Below are 20248 nucleotides of genomic sequence, written 5' to 3'. Positions count from 1 at the left end.
ACTATTTCCATCTGAGACAAGTGGAATTTTTTTTTTTTCATATTTCTTACCCATCGTTTACATGTAGGCAGCACGCTGTCACAAGCTGTAACGGGTTGGGCCTGGCGGTTCCGAGGACCTGGGTGGAGTTTGCATGTCCTCCCCGTGCCCGCGCGGGCACTCCGGTTTCCTCCCACGTACCAAAACATTTATTGGAGACTCTAAATTGCCCGAAGTGCGATTGTGTGTCCGACTGTTGTCTGTCTCATGTGGCCTGCGATTGGCTGGCAACCAGTTCAGGGTGTTAGGGTCCTTCTCCTTCTTTTCCTTTCGGCTTGTCCCCTTAGGGGTCGCCACAGCGTGTCATCTTTTGCCATCTAAGCCTATCTTCCTCTCTAACCCCAACCGGCCTCATTAGGGTCCTGCCCGTTGACGATTGGGTTAGGCTCAAGCACTCCCCCGGCCTTTGTGAGGATAAGCAGCTAAGAAAATGGATCAATGTTTCCATTCTTATTTTTGAGTTTGGCTTTTTTGGGGGGTTCTATTTCTGCAATCGGTAATGATATGCATGATATAGGTCAAAACTGTGAGGGAAAATTCCTGGATAATTTCTTCAGAAAAATGATTTTCATTGTTTGGTATGTAAAGTCATTTCTGGAGTTTTTTTTTTTGTTTGTTTGCGGCAAACTATAATCACCAATGTTTTGTAGGTGTATTAAAACGAAATGTTTCATGCATCTCTATCTTTAGTCTGGAAGGAAATCCATCTTTTGACCCGACTCCCGTTGAAATGTTGCCGTTCTGTTCGGACCGGACCGCAAATTCAAAAATGGAAGAGGCGCGTCCCGTTGTGATGACGTCACGACGCCCGTCCCGACTCCGCCCCTCGGCAAAAAAAAAAAAAAAAAAAAAACGCACATTCTTTTGTCCAAGATGGCGTCGTCGTCAAGTCGCTGAGCGGTGGACATGTTTCGCTTCTTTTTTATCTTTTCAGCCGCTTTTGGCTCCTCTGTCGAGGAGCAAACGCACGTCGGTGTCGCGGGGCGGAAGTGACCCTCGAGCGGAGTCGCTTGCGGCTAAATCCGCCGCACGGACGTCGAGGATTGTCGTCGCCCGAGCCGAGGGGCTTCGTCCCGCTCGTCTTTTTCGCCGCCGCCGCCGCCGTCGTTGTCGTTCCCAGCCGACATGAAGCGGCAGGCCGCCAGGGAGGCGTCGTCCCCGCCTCATCTTCCGTCGCCGCTGTCGTCCAGGACTGCGGCCAAGCGCCTCCGGGAGCGAGAACGGGACCGGGACCGAGAGAGCGGCCGCCGGGACGAGCTCCATCCGCTGCTGCCTCCGCCGCCGCTGGCCCTGCTGCTGGCCGGGAGCCGCGGCGCCCACCGCCGGAGAAGCCGCAGCCGGGAGCGCGACAAGCCGGCGGCGGCGGCTGCCAGTCTGCGGCCCCCGGCTCGGGATTACAAGACGCTGCTCATCAGCAACGTGGGCCCGCAGGTCCCCGACGACGACCTGGAGGACGCGCTCTTCCACGAGTTCAAGCGCTTCGGCGACGTCAGCGTCAAACTGTCACACACGCCGGAACTGGGCCGCATCGCCTACGTCAACTTCCGGCACGCCGAGGACGCCAAAGAGGCGCGCCACGCCAAGACCACGTCGCGGCTGCTGCTGGCGGAGCGGCTGCTCAAGATCGAGCCGGTGTACGTGCGCAGGAGGAGCGTCACGCCGCCCGACGTCACCTACCTGGCCGTGCACGCTCACGCGGCCGCCTACCCGCCCTACCGCCAGAGGTCGCTGTCGCCGCCTGGCCCGTCGCTCACCCTGCGCGAGTTGCGCGCCCGCCACTACGCGCTGGAAAGCCTGAGCAGGGAGCGCCTGCTCGACTACTACGGGATGCTGGACGAGAGGGGGCGCCCGTACGGCCTGGCGCCCGCGCCGCCGCCGCCCGACGACTTGAAGCCCGAGGACGACCAGCGCGCCACCAGCAACCTCTTCATCGGCAACCTGGACGGCGGCGTCACGGAGGCCGAGCTCAGGCGCGGCTTCGACAAGTACGGCGCCATCGAGGACGTGGTCATCAAGAGGCCCGCACGGGGCCAGGGCGGCGCCTACGCCTTCGTCAAATTTCAGAACCTGGACATGGCCCACCGCGCCAAAGTAGCCATGCAGGGGCGCCTGGTGGGCGGCCACCCCGTCAAAATCGGCTACGGGAAAGCCAACCCCACCACGCGGCTGTGGGTGGGCGGCCTGGGACCCTCCAATTCGCTGGCCACCCTGGCGCGAGAGTTCGACCGCTTCGGGAGCATCCGGAACATCGACTACGTCAAGGGCGACAGTTTCGCGTACGTCCAGTACGAAAGCTTGGATGCGGCGCAGGCGGCGTGCACGCAGATGAGGGGCTTCCCCCTGGGCGGGGCCGAGCGTCGCCTACGCGTGGACTTCGCCAAGATGGAGGAAAGCGCCCCCCGACCCTTCGCGCCCGTGCAGCTCCTGCCCCACTACGACTTGCCGGGGGACGCCTACGGACGCCGCCGGAGTCTGGAGCGGGACGTCCGGGGCGCAGTCAGGGAGCGCGCTCCGTCCCCGCGCGACCTGGCCCCCAGCCCCCCGGGGGGCCCGGACAGGAGGGCGGGCGCCGCCGAGGCCTTTGGCAGGAGCGGCCGGGCGCGCAGCCGCAGTAGGGAGCGGTGGCCGAAGGAGCGCGAGGAGAGGCGGGGCAGGAGGCGGAGCCGCAGTCCCTCGGTGGAGCGGGAGAAAGCGCGGGGCCGATTGCGGGCGTCCCCCGACGTCAGTCCCGATCGGGCGCGCGTCCGGGCGCCCGACTCCACGACGGAGCCACGGGACCACAGCCCTGACGGCAAGGAGTCGGAGTCTCCGCCCGCTCGCCACCGTGGCAAACACACCGACGTCCATCACCACCGCGGCGAGGCTGCCGCCGCTCGAGCCGCCGCGACGCCGCCCCTCCCCGCGGGCGCGCCCCCGGCGTGTCCCGGCTCGCTGTCGGAGTTCGCCGCGGCATCGCTGACCAAGTCTTGGCGAGGCGTGTTCGCGCTGAAGAACAGCAGCTTCCCGGCCCAACTCTACCTGCTGGAGGGCGGCGCCCCCTTCTTCAGCGCCATCATGAGGCGCAACGGCGAGCTGCTAAAAATCGCGCAGCGCCTCCGCATGGACCAGAGCCGCCTGGACGAGGTGACCCGGCGAGTGAAGGCGGGTCGCCCCGACGGGTTCGCCGTGCTGCTGGCCCTCCAGGGGCCCGTCGACCGGCAAGCCGGCGCCCCCGGGGCGGCGGGGCTCCAGGTCCGCTTGCTGCGCCACCTGGTGGCCTACCTGCGCAACAAGGAGGCGGCGGGCGTGGTCAGCCTGCCCGGCGCCAAAGAGGGCGGCCCGGGCGCCATGTTGTACGCTTTCCCTCCGGGAGAGTTCTCATTGCAGTTCCTGCAGGCGGCCAGGAGGGCGGCGACGCCTCTGGGCGAGGAACACATGGTGGTGGTGGTGGTTAACGACACTAATTGACCTCAAGGTGGCGCCCTTTCTAATCTGGCCCGTTTTGGCCTCTTCCCTCTTGACTAATTAGCACGTTGGTGTGTTGTTTTAACACTACAAAAACTTCTTTGAACTTTTCATACTCTTTTGCTTTCAAACGCATTGGAACACAACCGAAAGTAGAAATATAAACAGTTGAAAATGTTGTTTCCATGGTAACCCTTTTAAAGGAAAAATTCTCTGTATTTTGTTCTTAAATGTTGTCATGTTAAAGCAAAGAACGTTAACTCTTCATTGTCATCCATCCTTTTTTTGTTTTCTTAATTGCACAGTGCAAACATTGCAATGCTCGCTACACGCTAGGATACGTCCCACTTTGAAGCTTTATCGATGCTAAAAGCTCCCGCATCCACGTCCTCATAATTTGGCGATGCAGCTCTGCTGTGAGCATGTTCATCCTGGTGTCAGGGAACAGAAGTTGAGGTTTAGTGTTTCTAATCGACTAATAATCAGGTTAACAGATTGAGGTGTGCGTGTCTAAAGGCTAAATTGAGTGAGAGGAAAAATGAGTCCACATGCTAACAAATGCACGCACTTGTCTAGCGTTGGCATCGCTCGGATGAGCCGGCAAATTCGGGGGGGAATTTGGCTCGGGTTCCGAGAAGCTGGACGGAAACCGGATGGCTGGATGGGCTTGCTCGGCGTTCAACATCGGCATAACCTTCGGAATATTAATCCGCTTGATAACAAGCACCGTTGTAGCCGTGCAACAATAATAATAATCGGGAGGTGATAGCATTAGCAACGCTAGGCCCCATTTGTTTGTTTATTTTTGAAATGCTTATTTGGGAGCGATGTACAATCAGTGACGAAAAGACAAAAGAACGCCACACAAGAGCAACGTTTTCAAGCCACGAAAGAAACGTTTGCTTTTGCGGAATTTCTGATGGCCCGAAAATATTGATGGACTTCATTTTGGACAATGCAAAAGTGTTTTTTGAAGCGTGCATCTGCAAATTTCTATTTGCTCTCTCGCCAATAACTTTGTCAAACTAAGATATGTGTCTCTAGTAGATGAAGCAAAAGGAAAGATGGATAGAAATCCAAATCAAATTCATTTTTCAGTTCCAACGCATATCTTCAGGGGATGCGTCGCAAAAGCAACCATCAATGACAGTATATTCAATTACAACATGAATATATTTATTTCATTGGTGTCGGTTGGCACGGCGCACGACTGCCCCGCGGGTCTGAGGTTGCCGGTTCAAGTCTGACCTGGCGTGCGTTGCTTTTCTCGTTCTCTCTTTTATTTGGGGCCTCTGAATCCTTTGTAGCTGTGAATGTGATTGGCCGGCGACCAGTTCGTTTATGTATCATGTCGGGAGGCCCTGACGTCACCGGAAGTGACGCCTTCAGGCTGAGGTCCGGTTGTGAACATTGCTTGACTGTGTCATTAGAATCCGATTTGAAATGGCTGCAAACGTTGCGCATGAGTTGATCTTGGCAAGCGTCGATGTCCAACATGTGGGAAATGATCAATAATTAATTTGACCAGCAGAGGTCACCACGTGACAGGAAAACGTTGCCCTTGGACGCGGCGGAGAGCTCCCTTGACTCCGCCCCTAATCCACAGGCTTCAAGATGGCGTCGGGCCATCCGTTGCCCCCACTGATCGAAAGAAAGAAAGAAAAACTGGATGGCTAATTGGCCACCAAGAGTCAAGTCGACCCGCCACTTTGGTGGCTGTGAGAAAACCTTCCACAGGTAAGTTAAAAAGATTTACTTTGACGCTGTTAAAGTTTGTTTCTAAAGGGTTTTTTTTTTTTTTTTTGATTTTTCCGATGAGCTTGAACAAAGTTTGCTTTCCGCTTGTTGCGGTTCACTGTTTGACCTTCACAGGCCGAAGGTTTTTCGTGAAAAAGCAATGTCAATATTTTCCCAAACATTTTCTGTGAAATTTTGGATGAATTTCATAATACAGAACTCTGCAAATTGAATTTGAGTTTCGAGTTTCAATTGTCTGTCTGAAATAGGAGGTGGCAGAGACAACAAGTGAACAACGTGTTTAAAATGTATTTTCACATTGCGAGTCCTTAGTTCCAGAACTATATCAACCTGATTGACTTCAAATGTAACGCTTTTATGACATGTTATGATGATGGCGCTTCACAGCGTATTTTGGGAAAAAGTTAACATGTCACGGAAATTGGGCCCTGGGTAATGTGCAAGTTTTCTTTCTTTCTTTCCTTTGCACTTTGCCTTTTTTGGCTTACCAAGTTAAATTAAAAATCATTCATGTTAACAGAACTGAAAAATTTCAAGGTTACAGGACCAGGTTTAATTCTCCATGCCAAACTGTGAGGAAAAATTCTGCCATAATCCAACCTGTAAATCGTGTTTTGGGAGTACCAAGATGGCTTCAACCGGTTGACACGGCGCTCCAAGCGTATGCGCTCTCCTATCTTTTTTTTTTTTTTTTTTTTTGATCAGTGGCTGCAGCTAGAGCGGCTTCAACTCTTGCGCAAAAGGTTTTCCACAAGGGTCAGGAGGTTTTGCCTATTTTTCCAGAAGCGCATTTCTGAGGTCACACTGAAAGGTCTGCCGCCCCGATTCGTCCTTGTTTTTATGGAAGAACCATTTTTTTTTTTTTTTTCCCACGTCATTAGGGATCCCCCAAATTATTTCATTTTATTCAGTGCCGTAATAATGACATGGAGAACTGGAGGTCCAAAGTTTCCCTCTGATTCCTTGGCGTGGAGGAGCATTTCCTTTGAAATGACTCAGGTCAGGCGGGACGGTGCATAAAAGGTGGAAAGAAAGCGTTGGCCTCACACTCCTGAGGATGGGGCGCCGCCGACCTGGACCCGTGGACCCGTGAATACTATAAATTCCGCCGACGCGCCTTCGGATGAGGACGCAGAGTCCGGGGTCTCTGAGGCGGGCTCCCCCCGTCTCTGGGCTCCAGGTCACCGAGGTGGTTAGAAAGGAGCTTCGGCCGGAGCTCCTTTGCCCGAGGCTACGACCGAAGATTCATCTTTGCAGGATTTCGAAAGGCAAAATCATCTTCAATCTACAGGTATCCATTATCGTAGTTGCTTATCCTCACGAGGGTCACGGGAGCGCTGGAGCCAATCCCAGCTGTCAACGGGCAGGAGGGGGGGTTACGCCAGCCGATCGCGGGGCACACAGAGACCGAAAAGAGCCCCGCTCGCAATCACAGCGACGGGGCAATTTGGAGGGTCCAATGAGTGCCGCGTGTTGTCGGGATGTGGGAGGAAACCCGAGTGCCCACCCGGAGAAAAGCCACGCAATCCTCAGAACTGCGAGGCCAGTGTTTTTCCGCTGTTCGATCTACACTCCTTTGTAAATCAAGCGTCCGTCCGTCGGTGGCGGGTTGCATGCTGGGGGGAAAAAAAAAAACAAGACTGCTGTGGCGGAAAGTCGACTTTTTATTGTGGAAAACAAACGAAGCTGTTAGCGTCATTATTGCAAAAAGTCGCTCAAATGTCAAAAGAAGCCAAGGAGTCAAAAGTCAAATAATTCTGATGACCAATCGTCACGTTTGCGCTTGTCGACGAATCCTGAAAATAATCAAACTCGTATCAAAAGATGAAGAGTTCCTCGACGTGTGTAGAAAAATATTTCAGAACCCCAAAGAGCCTCAACGTGGTTGTCATCGTAGCACCCGTTAATCGATTTTCATTTTATGATCACAAATATGCAAATGTTTTATTGCTTCACACATGAAACCAAAAGAAAAGCACATAGTTATTGAGACGTACTCGTGAAAAAAAAAAAAAGGTCGTGCGACGTGGGGGTCACGGACGGCCCGACGTCTCTCTGACGCGCGCGCCGACACACCCGCGGCGCTCAAAGCGAGTTAGCTTCCACGCGCACACGCGGCGTACCTTGCTGTTAGAACACATCCAGAACAAAAGAAAAAGTCAAACTGAACCCAGGGCGGGTCGTGCGCGGGGTCAAAGGTCACTTAGCATCCGTCTACACCAGTAGTCCTTCCCAGCCCCCCTCCTGCATTAGCACCGTAGCACCAGGTACGCGGGGCCCGGCGGGCCTTTAGGGGGGCACGTAGGGTGGCGGCGAGCGGTAGGGGGTCATGTTCTTGGGCCGTGAGCCTTTCCCTTCCTGGGGCGTGGCGAAGGGCGGCGGGGGCTGGTAGGGCGGCGCGTTGGGGTCGTCGTCGTCGTCGTCCCGGAGCGCCGCGTACTCGCCCGGGAGCTCCCGGTTGAGGGGCGCCGTCTCCGGCGGGCCGGCGTTGGGATATTCGGGCGGCGACAGGGGCGGCTTCTCCTCCGGCAGGATGAGGGGGGCGCTGGAGGTGGGCGGCGGCTTGGAGTCGTCCAGCTCGTCGGCGAAGATGATGGGGACGCCCTTCTTGATGAAGGTGGCCTGGTCCTCCAGGGTCAACTTGCCTTTCCTCTTCTTCCGGTAGCAGATCATGGCCACGATTCCGGCCAGCAGCAAGATGGCCGCCACCACCACGGCGGGGATGACCGTGTGGAGGTAAACGTCGTCGGCGCTCTGCCGCCCGGTCCCGGGGGCCGGGGTGACGGGGGGCGGCGGCGGGACCTCCGTCTCGCCCGGCGGGATGAAGGAGAAGGCGGCGCAGCCGGCCCGCCCCTTGGCAGTCACGCCCAGGGGTCTGAAGTCGGGCTCCATGGCGTTGCGGAAGTTGGGCGTGGGCCTCCCGTCGGCGTCGCCCAGCATCCGGCTCAGGGTGGCGATGTCCTCCTTGGGGCAGGGTGCGTGGGGGAGGCTGCTGTTGGTCCACTCCACCAGGATGGAACCCTTGCTGATGTTCCTCAGGCTCACCGCGCTGCTGTTGCGGTCTCCCAGGGCGGCGGCCAGCTTGCGGACCAGGAGGATCTTCTTGTGGATGTCGGCGGCGAGCCGTCGCGGTTCTCCTTCCAGGCGGGCCGCGAACGCCACGGGACTTCTGTCGTTGGCGGGCCAGCGCCGGACGCGCACCTCGATGGCGTCGATGGCGTTCAGGCCTCCTCTGTCGGTGGCCTGCACGAAGTACTCGTGCTTGCCGGCGTGATGCGGGTCAGGGAGGCCGTAGAGCAGCTGGCTGGTGCTGGCGACAAAAACAAGAACGACAAGAAGAAGTCACGCGTCTGCCGTGTCGGTCGACAGCGCCGGCGTCAAACTCGAGGCCCGGGGGCCGCCGTTGTTGAAATCTGTGGCAACGTTTCGCCATTGATAACGTCGTAACATTGCAAGCATTTTGGGGTGACCAAACCAAACCAAAATAGTCGAACAATTGCTCATCCCCGATGAGGCCGTTTCAAGGTTTTGACGGTCCTCTGAGGGAAACCGACACTACGACGCGGCCTGTGACAAAAACCAGTTTGCCGCCACTGCCCCAACGAGCACTATCGGGGTTCACGATACATTTCAGCAACTGAGTAGCCGAGACCGGCGCCAGTGGAACCAGCAGTCGTGCTGGCTCCAATTCAACCGCTCGGCCATCTGAAAGTACTTTTAAGCACCTGTTGAATTGGATCCAGGAACCCTCTCCCACCGCTTCGTTCAGGTTCTTCCTCAAGCTGAGCCGCAGCTTGTCGGTGGTTCCGTCTTCTTTGTCGAAGAAAGTGTCCGAAGGGATCTTCACCTCAAAGTACGTGCCCACCAGAGCGTTGACCTGGTCAATGGGATTACGCAAAACCGGTTTCTCGTTGTACGGGTCCACGAGGACTCCCGGCGAAGGCGTCGTGCGGCGAGACGTCTTCGGCTCGCGGGGCGCCGCCGTGGTTTTGGGTCTTTTGGGCTTCTTGGTGGGTTTCCGTGCGGGCGTGGGGCCGGGCTGCGCGGCGGTGGGTTCTACGTGGACGGGCCGGGTGGCGGTGGGCTCGATGGGGACCGAGCTGGCGGTCCCCGTCGCCCTGGTGGGTTGAGGGGGTTCCATGGTGGGCGTGTGGGCGACGGGGTCGCGCGGTCGGATGGTGGGTTTCACCGGCAGCGGGACGGGCCCCCGCACGGGGGGCGCGGAGCTCCGCGGAGGCGGCGCGACGGAGGGAGACGACAGCGTCGGGACGATTCGCACGGGCGGCTCCGCCGCAGAAGATGGCGGGAGCGACGTCAGGACCGGCGTGGGCGTGTTGTTCAACTGGCGCCGAACACGCTTGGCCACGTGAGGCTTCTTGTTGGCCACGTGCCAACCCACCACGGGGTACCCCAGCTTGGCGGACATGGCGCCCTCCTTGGCCGGACCCTGGACGCCGGCCAGGTCCGGCACGCTGCTCTGGTCCAGCGCGCAGCCGAGCTTCCACGACAGCAAAGCGCCGTTCTCCACCACCTGGAAGTAAAAACGTCGATTATCACCACCGGAACCACCTGGGCCGAGGGGAACCTTTACCGGCCCGTCGTGAATATTCATGAGCAGTTGGAGTTTGGTTTTTTTTTTTTGTTTTTGTTTTTTTTTTCAATTAGACAAGGCTGTGGCCTGATTCTATGAAGTTCCTGCCCTCAGTTCAACATGGCGGCTTGGACCCAAGGTGACTGCAGATGGCGTCAGAGTCATATATTTTACATTTGGCATGACATAGAAAGAGTTGACTCAAAATGACCGGACGAGCAAAATGATGCGAAAGAATGCCATCATCATTTTCGGAGCCGCTTATCCTCACCAGGTCCCATCGCCAGTTTGAATTGTAGACGGCGCACTAAGAGACGTGCGAGAACTACATCGTGCCGACCTTGCGTCTTCTAGTCAACGTCAACGTTGACTTCTCGACGTCCGACTGACCTTCTTGGCGTTGCCCGGTCCGGCCATGAAGGCGGACATGTCGAAGAGTCTGTTGTTGACCACGGGAAGCGCCCTCATGAGGGTGGGCTCCACCCCCGAGAAGATCCTCATGTCGTTCAGCAGCTCCACCCTCTGGCGGGGGCTCATCTTGGTCAAGTCCGCATCCAGGATGACCGTCAAGACGGTGACCGATCGGTCGGGGCCGCACGAGACGTCGGCGTCCGCTCCGTCGCTCGCCGCCCGAGGAGGTTCCGCCTCCGAGTGGTCTTCGGAGCGAACCTCGACCGAGAGGACCTCCGGGAAGGACTCGTTGGAGACGCCGGCCGAGATGTAGTAGACGCCTTTGTCCTCTTCCAGCGGCAGTCCCTCCAGTGTCCTGCGGGGGGCGTCCCAGTGCAGCCAGGACGGAAGCGAGTCCTTCCCGGGCTCTGACATCTAAAAAAAGAAAGAAGAAGAAAAAAAAAAAAAAAAGATTAGTGTCATCCATCCATCCATCCATCCATCCATTTTCTGTACTGCTCATCCTCACTATGATTGTAAGTATTCTGATTATGATTATTGTATCCACCCATGTTCATGTTCAACAATGCCAGGGAAGCAACCAGACAACAGCGCCCCCCCCCCCTTTCAAGTTGGATGAATTCGAAAGGACACGCCCACTATACTCATTAGCTATTCAATTATGCGCATATGACCTCCCCCCCCTCCCCACCCACAGGATACATGTGAGGACAGAAGAGAGAAGGAAGGAAGAACTGAAAATGAACATTGTGGGAGGAACAGGAAGAAGGGGGCCGGGGGGACGACGACGAGGGGATTCCTGGCGTCAACCGCAGACAGACTGACGGACGGCAGTGGAAAATGTCGGGGGGGGGGGGGGGGGGGTTGCTCCTTAAAAAGGGTGTGCGCGCTCGAGTTTGCGGCGGACGAGTGTGGCCAATGTTTCCAGTCGCAAATCACGACGACGTCCTAACGTTAGCACGCGGGACGGGCGCTGTCGAGCCAGACGTGCAGTGGGCGTGGCCTAACGCTCTCTTGGCCGTTGCGTCGTCATCGTCGTCATCACTTTGAATTTGGGTTTGAGGACTCCTCGTGTGCGCGCGCGAACCTAAACACGCACACACGAGTCAGCGCGGTTGCCATGTAATTATCGCCATCGATGACCGGGATCTTTTTAAAGGCACAAAGACGGCGGCGCCGTGGAGACAGCGCACCCCGGGATGGGACGCCTGGACGCACGTCGCCTAGAGACCGGCTCGGGGACACGCCGGCAGCGCCGCTCTCTGCCATTTTACTTCAAGGCGAAGTCGTCAACTTGTTGTATTTTTGGAACTTTTTGGAGAGTTTGGCAGTGTCGCTACTGAAGAAGTCAAACTGACCTTAAACGGCAACGTTGCGAAGCTCATTTCCGCGTCTTGTTTTCAATGCATTTCATTTCCCTTGGGAAGACCACACCAGGCCTTCACTTTGACCCGACAAGTTTGTCCGAGCGGCGCCACGTCTCGTACTCACTTCCGGCAGCCGGTCGGCGGGCATTTCCACGCGGAAGAGGCGCCCCACCGTCGCTTCGGCCTCGGGGACGTCGCGCCCGGCGGCCTCCCGGAAGTCTCGGAGGAGCGAGGAGCTCATGGACGCCTCCAGCTGCCCAATCGGGGCGTCGGCCTCGCCCGCCGCCGCCGCCGCCGCCGCCAGCAGGGCCACCAGCCCCGCCCACGTCCCGAGTCTGCCCATGTGCTGCGTAGTTCCGGTGCGGGGGGAGGGGCTTATTTGACCGGCTCCTCCTCTTCTGTCCTCTTTGGCCCCGCCCCTGATCTTCAACAGGAAGTCATGGCGGACCCCGCCCGCAACCTGGGAGGACAAAAGGAAGCGTGAGAGGAGGCGTGGCCGGAGCGTGCATTCGGACGCCCATCAAAGGAAAGCCCCACATCGATCGATCGATCGGGCGTCGGGAACCTTTTCGACGTGATATTTGAAAAAGAGCCACGCAAGTATTTTCAAAACTAAGTGCACAATTATGGACGACAAAGAAGTGAATCACATCCGTTGCTAACAACGGTGACAACCTTGAATGAATCCGACTTGTGGTGCTGCCCGGTTTTGCCGACGGTCTTCTGGTCCGTTTCATACGTCGTCGTCACATGAAGCTTCGCGTTGGCAGGCGTTGAGGCTTGCGTCCGTTCATCAATTTGAAGACTTCTTACCGACAAATTCGTTTGATGATGTTGTCTTTATGTAAACTTATGGAAATGTTTATTGGCAACGTCGAGTCCGACTCCCCGTCTGTGAATTTGGACACGCGGCAGAACCGTCGTCCCTCTCCGCAAAGGTTTTCCGTTCTTGTTGAAAACTTGGGGAGTCCTCATCTTTTTTTTTTTTTTTTTTTTTCCTTTGAGCGACCTTTGTCAAAAACGTGTCCGTAATTATTTGTTCCGACCCGACGCGTTTGACTCTTCCGACTGCCGTGGCAAATTACGGCCATGAGCCAGATACGGCCCGCGAGCCGTCGGGTCCTGACCCCTGATCCGAGCTTTCTTTTCTTTGTTCCCTAATCCGGCTTTGCCCCCCAGCCACATTCCTTGCAAAAATAATGTTTTCACTTTTACCTCATCTAAAGAAGAAAGAAGACAAAACTTGGCAAGTTTGGGAATTGTCATGAAGTAATCTGCACATTTGATGCCCCCCCAGACCGTACGATGAACTCTGCGTACGGGGTGTTATTCATGCGCCTTTTGAAGTCGGGCCACCGGCCGGCGGGGGAGGACGAGGTGAGAGGTTTTGTTAGCTTTGTGAGGTTCTTGAGGGTGCGGCAGAAACCCCGCTGACGCTTTCTTCCTGGGAGCGAAAGCCCGCCGGACGCAAAAGGAGAATTCGCCGCAGGAGGTCCTAGCAACAACAACAACAACAACATCAAAAAAGATGGGGGGGGGGACACAACACGTTTCTTTGTCGTCTTTGGATTTCGGTTCCGTCAACAAGCTAACAAACACGCTAACGCTGCCAGTCGACACGCTAATCGTCACAAGGTGCCGACCCGGTCACCGCGGCGACCCAGCCGGAACCCCAGGAAAGTTGTGGGTGCTCCTCGGGGGGGGGGGGACTTTGGGGAAATCCACGGACACCGGAGAAGTTGATCCTACTGACCCCGAGCGTTTTGTTCCGTCGGGCGTGGGTTTATTCTTCCCCGTGACGATTTCCCGATGTATCCCATCGTGCTTTGCGCAGGGCACGGCCCTTCGCAGACATCAAAGAGCACAATCGCATCGCGGGAAGTTTTCTTCGGCTTCGGCGCCCGTCGAGGTCGCCGCGCGCATCCGCGTCTTACGTCTTAAAAAGAGGAACGGAAAAGAGGTCTGAGCAGTGGGAAGACTGGAGAATCACAAGCGTGTTCAACATTTACCACCAAAACTTGGCCGACATCTGCCGAACGGAAAGGCGAGAATCTCAACAAACGGAACGGCCAGAAAGCGTCTTTGGTCGACCGCGACCGTGGCGTCTCGGGTCCGCCGGGAAACATTCGGGTCACATCTGCTCGTCTTCATTTGAGGGCGATTGCGCCAACGTTTGAGACCAGAGCCGGCGCGCAAATCTTCTCCGCCGTCCAGCTTGGGAGCGAAAATTGCTGAATGTCACATTTGGGATCTGCCGACAGATGAGAAAAATGTGCGCGCGACGCCAAAACGTGCATTTGGGACCACCGGCGAAGACCTGCCGCCAGCTGCCTTTTTCGTGTGACGCCAACCGGCACAGCCGCGGGTCTCGACGCCCAATGGCTGATGGCTCAAAATGCACACGAGGACGACGGCAAGATTTTCTTCCGCTGCCCATCTCGAATCCGCTCCTCCGTCATCAAAACAAAGACAAAACAAAAGAGGAGGGGAAAACTCCCGTCCGACCGGCCGTTTTCTGAGCCGCTTATCCTCACGAGGCTGTCGTCGGGAAGGAGGCGGGGCGCCCCCTCAGCTGGGTGGGTGCCAGCCGATCGCGATCGCACCCGAGGGGCCAATTTGGGGTCTCCCGTGAGTGTTTTGGGGATGGGGGAGGAAAGGCCAGAAAAGGATTCGAACCCCGCCCGGTCCTCACCGACCCCCTGATTAATGACACGTCGACATACGTTTGAGAGCGAGTGCTCAAATCGATGCGCTGGTTGCAAATGACTTTGCGAATCCATTTTTCACCCTAGAAAAATGGTTGCTGTGACATATTTGCAAATATCGGGAACAAAAATTGCACGGAAACAAGTCCTGAAGGCATTTGCAAGCAATATCAGAAAATAATAATCTGGCAGGCAGCCCAGAGCCAATCGTAGCACTTCTTACTACGGGAAGGGAGATCGCAATAGGCGCTCAGTGACAGCAGGAAGTGAGAAACGGGCACGCCTTTCGTCGTTTGAACCTTCCTCCATTCATCACACGCCACCACGTTCAGGTCACATGACCACTTGTGCGTGTCGATGTTTGAATGTTACTTTTGCCACTTGAACGTTTGACGCTTCTCGCCGCACCGTCAACACTCGTGCGTGTCCCGGCAGGTCGGGCGCTGTTTGACTTGGGGGTGGTTACCGTGGTTACCCAGGCAGCAAACTGGCAAGTTTGCGGGCCGGAAGAAAAATTCCACGGCAGGCCGAAACTTGAATTGGGGGGTTTCACACTCAGCTCTTCACTGCCGCTGTTTGCTCGCAACTGTGCTGGAAAAGCCCAACCGACATCGGCGGGCCCATAACTTTGATGTCGGACTTCTGGTGCCAAGTCCGACAAATAAACATCGACAGGCCCATTTGAGTCCTGTTTGCTATTTTTGGAGGTTGCGCATTTAGTCGCCAGTTCCGACGGCCAGGGGTTGGAATCCCTGCGATTGTGACTTCGGGGTGCCCCGCGATCGGCCTCCGACCGCTTCAGGGCGTACCCAGCCTCTCGCTTGACGACCGCCGGGACCTCCCGCGACCCTTGTGAGGATAAGCAGCTCAGAAAATGGACGGGTGGAAAGAAAGCGGACAACGGGCGCATTTTCCCTCTGGAAACAAACACACACACAAAAAAAAGCAGTCGGTCGTTGAACGTGTCAGCGGACACGGTTCGGTTGACCGGCCCAAAATGGCGGCCGGACGAGCAGCTGGTTAGCTGAGCTCTTGTTGAACGCTCGCAGTCGGTCTTGGTGGACCTTCTCCTCGTTCCACGGACTTCGTTGCTCACACTAACATGTATTGAATTCAACGGTATTCATTTTTTTTCCATCGAAATATGCACTCTGCCATTATCTGAGCGTCGGGGTCAATCCCGGCTGTCGACGGGCAGGAGGCGGGATCCACCCCGAACCGGTCGCCGGCCAATCGCAGGGCACGCGGAGACGGACGACGGTCGCAATCGCGCCTACCGGCAATTTCCAATCCTTCCGACCAATGCGTGTTTTGGGGACGGCCCGCCCGGAGAAAACAAAACACAACGCGCAAACCCGGGATTTCAACCTCAGAGCTGCGAGGCCAACGCTCCGACCGGTCACCACCGTGCTGATATTGGCGAGGAAGCAGCCACGGGACCTTTGGAAACGCCCGGATGCCCTCCATCCCTCCGAGTGTCGACAAGCCAACCCCAAAAAGATGCAGGTAATAATCTTTGCTAGTTTGAAACCCTCAACATCCCATCATATCGACAGCAAAGATAGTTAGCGCCCAAGACGCGAGTTAGCTAGCGGCAAGAGTTCACCATTGGCGAGCGGGCGCCACCTTTCGACGGCGGAATTCCTCAAGCAACGAAACGTGCAACCTCCAAAAAAATGGGCCTGTCGATTTTCAGGCTCAAAATTGGTCAAATTGGATCAAATGTTCGCCCAAGTCATTTGCTGACTTCTTCTTCCGCTTGAATGGAAAGTTGAAGGCAGGCCCGCCGCCAATTTGCATCGTGACGTAAACAATTGCCGACGTGCGTGAAAAGTTGCGCAGCAGCTGCGCTGATCTGCGAGGAAGGTCGACATCATCATCCTCACACCTTCGCGTCCGCGCGCGTGCGAATCCAAACGAGCGTTGACGCGCGCGCACGGGGGATGAGGTCACACAGCAATTTGGTCCGAGGACCCCCCCCCCCACCCCCCCGCGCACCTGTTCAGTTGGCCGGGGAGACCAGCTGACGCGCGCGTCGCGCACCCGCACGGGCCAGCCGTCGGCTCGCGCGCGCGTGCACCAGCACCACTCTCTCTCTCTCTCTCTCGCGCGCGTGCACAGACACTGACCGCCGTGGACGTGGGTGGCGACGGAGAAGCTTTTGCGGGGGTCTTCGACGACGTGCGCGGCCCCAGTCCTCGGCTCCGTGGCGTCGGTTCCGTTCCGGTGTCGTCGTCGTTGTCGGCACCGACCCCCTCGCGGTTCGGCTCGCGAATGTCGGCCGGCGGAGTTCCACAATGGAGCAATACATGCAAGGGGGCGGGCTGCCGCCAGGCCGCGCCCCCTTTTCCACCCATCCCTTGACGCCCCCCCGCGGGCGCATCCCTTTTTCACGCCTCTTCCACGTCGTGATTCCTCGCGCGCGATGACGTCACCAGCTCTTCTTTTTGCCTTGGGAGCATGTTAGCACGTTGCCGTCAGAATCGGAACCGGAATCAAGTTTGGTTTTTTGCCAAGTGGGTCAGAAACTCCCCAAAAAATTGTCTCCGCATGTCGGAGGCGCTCTCGCACCACAAAAGTCTGAAAATAGACACGCACGCCCAACAATTTAGCCACAGAAGGAGCCGAGGGCAGGCATGTTTTTCCATTTTCCAAGGCGCTTATCCTCACAAGGGTTGCATCAAGTATCAATCATTCACAAGATTACTCAAGTCAAAGTAAAAAGGATGGTGCATTTAAAGTAGTCCGACAGATATTTCATCAAAACTTTGACTTGACACCATCAGGACCAGACCATGATGAACAAGATGGAGGAATATGGATGGATGGATGGATGGATGGATGGTCCAAAATACAAACAAATAAGAAGAAAAAGATGAACAAATTTGGCAGCGAGGCTTCGATTGGACGCACACTTTCGACTTTTTGTGACATTTTTGTCTGCCGGCGCCATCGAGGTCGGAAAGCGTCGCTCTGAATTCGAATCGGTCAGTTTGTAAGTCGCACGACGGCGGTCACGCGATGCCGAGATTTGGGTTTGAACCCCGGCGTGTTGTCCGATCGCACGTTAGCTACATCGAAGGCGAGCGCGTCGGTGCCGCGGTCAGAAGTTTTACTTTCCGTGCTGAAACGTTAACGTTGGCGTTCAGCCGGTACCGACGAAAAAAAAAATCAAATCGTACGCCTTTACATATTTTGGGATGTCGCAGTCAGATAATTGGAATATCAAACTCATTCAACCGCGTTCACTTCCGCCAGCATAAGAGGGGGAAAAAAATGCTTTCCTAATCCTTCATCGTTCATGTGTGCCTTTTAGGGGCGTGGCCTTGGGTGCGATGTCAGCGCTTTGCCCGTGTTCCCTTTTTTGGGAATTTGTACGTCACATATGTCATATACCAGCTCGTACCAGGTTGCCACGGCAACAAGAAAGCTCCAATCCCGATGCGGTGCGTCCCGCGCAAAGGTGAACGAAAGTATTTTCGAGAATCCAAGAGGAACGAGCGCCATCCCGCCTTTGATGCATTGTCCGTGGGTCAATAGGGTGGGGGGGGGGGGCGTGAGAAAGCGGCCCCCGGGCCGGGCGGTCAGAGGATTGCGACACCCGACACGTCTGCTCGGGTTCTCCGGGATCGGCGGTTATCTCGTCAGGAGTCGACGCGAAGGACTCTGACAAATGTCGGAAGACGGGGAAGAACGACAAAGAACCACAACACGCGAGCGTGGCGTGAAATATGATTTGTCCCCGCGTCAAATTCTTGTTTTTTTGCATGGATTCCAAGGCCACATTTCACTCAGAGGGCCGTTAGGACTGTGAATCGCTTCATCCTTGTCACACATGAAATCAATGAACTCATTTTGGAATCAGTAATCATGGGAAATTTCGCCCTTTCATCGATCGTTCATGTTTGTCTCTTATCATCTCGGACAATTTCACAGGAATTTGAGACTACATTTGGCTTCGCGGGCCACATAAAGTCATGAGGCGGGCCCGATCTGGCCCCCGGGCCTCGAGTTTGACCGCGGCGGTCCAAGGTCATTGAAAAAAAAAAACCCCGCAAATATCCGACAAAGACAACCGGGTAACCACAAAAGGCGGTTTTGAAATGATTTGATTCATTCAGGAAAACAAAGTCACACGGGCCGGCGTAAAACCCAAGAACGGCTTGGGCCACCCTCAGCGGTGACGACGGAAATCAGGTGTTTTCTAGAAGCGGCGATGCGCCGTTCACATCCCCGTCAGGGGATGTTTTCGGCAATCCCGTGAGAGCCGATCCCAAAGAGATGCGCCGTGCGTGTCTGGACTCTGCCTCCAAAACCTTCATTTTGTTTGTCTTTGACGCCATTCAGAAGTGGACTAGAACCCAAGCGCGCTTGTGCTCCAGGTCTCAAAGTGATGGCTGAACACTTTCTGGTAAGGAGCAGAATTCACCCTTCCGTCAGTCACGGAAAGTCGTCCAGGTCCCGAAAGCGCTAAGCGTCCCGAGAGCGCCACACTGGCGCCGTCTCGCGTGACGCTCGGCACGTCGCTCTTTTTCTTAAATGCCGGCTGTAACGAGACACACACTTTTCCCAAACGTCTCGGGAAGCATTCTGATGTTTCTTTCCAAAAGTCAAAATGAGCACTGGTGTTGTTTTTGGTCAGCCACGGACGCCATCCCCGCCCAGTCTCTTCCTTCTTGTTGTGTCGCGGAACTCCGACGCAAGGGAGGCCGGCAGTTCTTTAGGAATCTCCCCGAGTTCCTTTGCGTTCTCCGGATGAGTCCTCGCCGTCGTCCCCTTGGGCTAGTCTTTGTAGGCTTGCGTGTTTTCTCGGCTCTCGCTGTGGTTCGCTGGAATCTTAAAGCTTTACAAGTGGATTTTGTAACGATGTCAATGACTGCATTTCTTGTCGGTTATGACTTTTGTTGGATTGTTTCTTGGGTTTTTTTTTTTTTTTTGTGGGGACACGTTCTGTTTGAGTGATTTCTTTCTCGAGAAGGGTTGGAGGTCATCGGGCTGGGACGTGCTCAGCTTTGGCCAAAAATGCCGTCGGAAGAAGAAGAAACGGACGACGGCGACGTCAGTCAGAAGAATGCGAGCGTGTGGCGGCGTGCCCGGCGGGTGGGCGGGGCCGACACCAGGGCGGCTCGGAATGCTTCTGGCGACAAAGAAGACGATTGATTTTGCTTTGTAGCTTTGGGGAAGGAAGAAAGTTCAAGAAACTGGAGGAAAAAGTCCAGTGCAAGGACAAGAAAAGAACTTTTTGCTTTTTGACACTTCTCCTCCCCCCACCCCACCCCGAAGGCAGCAGCGTGATCTGACCGTCGACGTCTGCTGGACATTTCTCGACTGCCCCGCCCACGCACGGGGGCCACATTTCGGAGCCCGAGTGAGAGTTGGCCGACCTTAAGAATGATGAAAGTCGTCCTTGGACCCGCGTGAGGAGAAGCAGTCGAGAAAATGGATGGACAAAATATGAATTTGGAAATTCAGATATCACTGGGGCAAAACCTCTTCAACTAAGAGAAGTCCAATCCTTTGTCAAATAACAACAGAGGGCAAATCGAACTCCAGGAATTGGGTCACATTTCAGACGAGCGTATTCAAAGTCGACACACCCCTTTTCAAACGCCAGCGTATCACACGATGTAATGAAATGGCTGAAAAGCTTTTTCCGCCATTAACGTCACCTGGAATTTGTACAACTCAACTGACTTATTTCGGTGTCTTTTCGAGAGAGGGACTCGAACGTCGCTCGCGCAAGGATGCGGCTCACGAGTCCCTTCGATTGGCGCCGTTCCGTTGCTCGACTCGAGTCAGTGCGGGAACGTCGGATTGGGTGAGGGAGACGAAAAAAATAAATCTGCAATTCCACCGACGGATCGATGGCTGAAAAAAGGACGACGTGGTCGTAAACCATCGTTGCCACGCACTTAAATGGCACGACAATTTCC

The 20248-nt window shown here is 55.8% G+C and overlaps 2 protein-coding genes across 2 annotated transcripts; one reads left to right on the top strand and one right to left on the bottom strand.

The window, feature by feature from the left end:
• The first annotated feature begins 1027 nt into the window (after positions 1-1027).
• On the top strand, positions 1028-11627 carry rbm15b (RNA binding motif protein 15B). The gene is made up of 2 exons (XM_061832069.1): positions 1028-5220; positions 11403-11627. Exon 1 carries the CDS (start codon positions 1165-1167, stop codon positions 3484-3486), a length of 2322 nt encoding a protein of 773 aa, XP_061688053.1. The 5' UTR covers positions 1028-1164; the 3' UTR covers positions 3487-5220; positions 11403-11627.
• dag1 (dystroglycan 1) lies at positions 6893-16672 on the bottom strand. The gene is made up of 5 exons (XM_061832355.1): positions 16445-16672; positions 11735-12070; positions 10223-10657; positions 8967-9772; positions 6893-8551 (listed from the first exon to the last, which is right to left on the bottom strand). Exons 1-5 carry the CDS (start codon positions 16670-16672, stop codon positions 7531-7533), a joined length of 2826 nt encoding a protein of 941 aa, XP_061688339.1. The 3' UTR covers positions 6893-7530.
• Positions 16673-20248: the final 3576 nt, after the last annotated feature.

The sequence above is a fragment of the Syngnathoides biaculeatus genome, chromosome 10 (genome assembly GCF_019802595.1).
Source record: "Syngnathoides biaculeatus isolate LvHL_M chromosome 10, ASM1980259v1, whole genome shotgun sequence".
NCBI classification, from domain to species: Eukaryota; Metazoa; Chordata; class Actinopteri; order Syngnathiformes; family Syngnathidae; genus Syngnathoides; species Syngnathoides biaculeatus.
The sequence above is the reverse complement of the archived record's forward strand: the minus strand, read 5'-3'. Positions and strand labels throughout refer to the sequence as shown.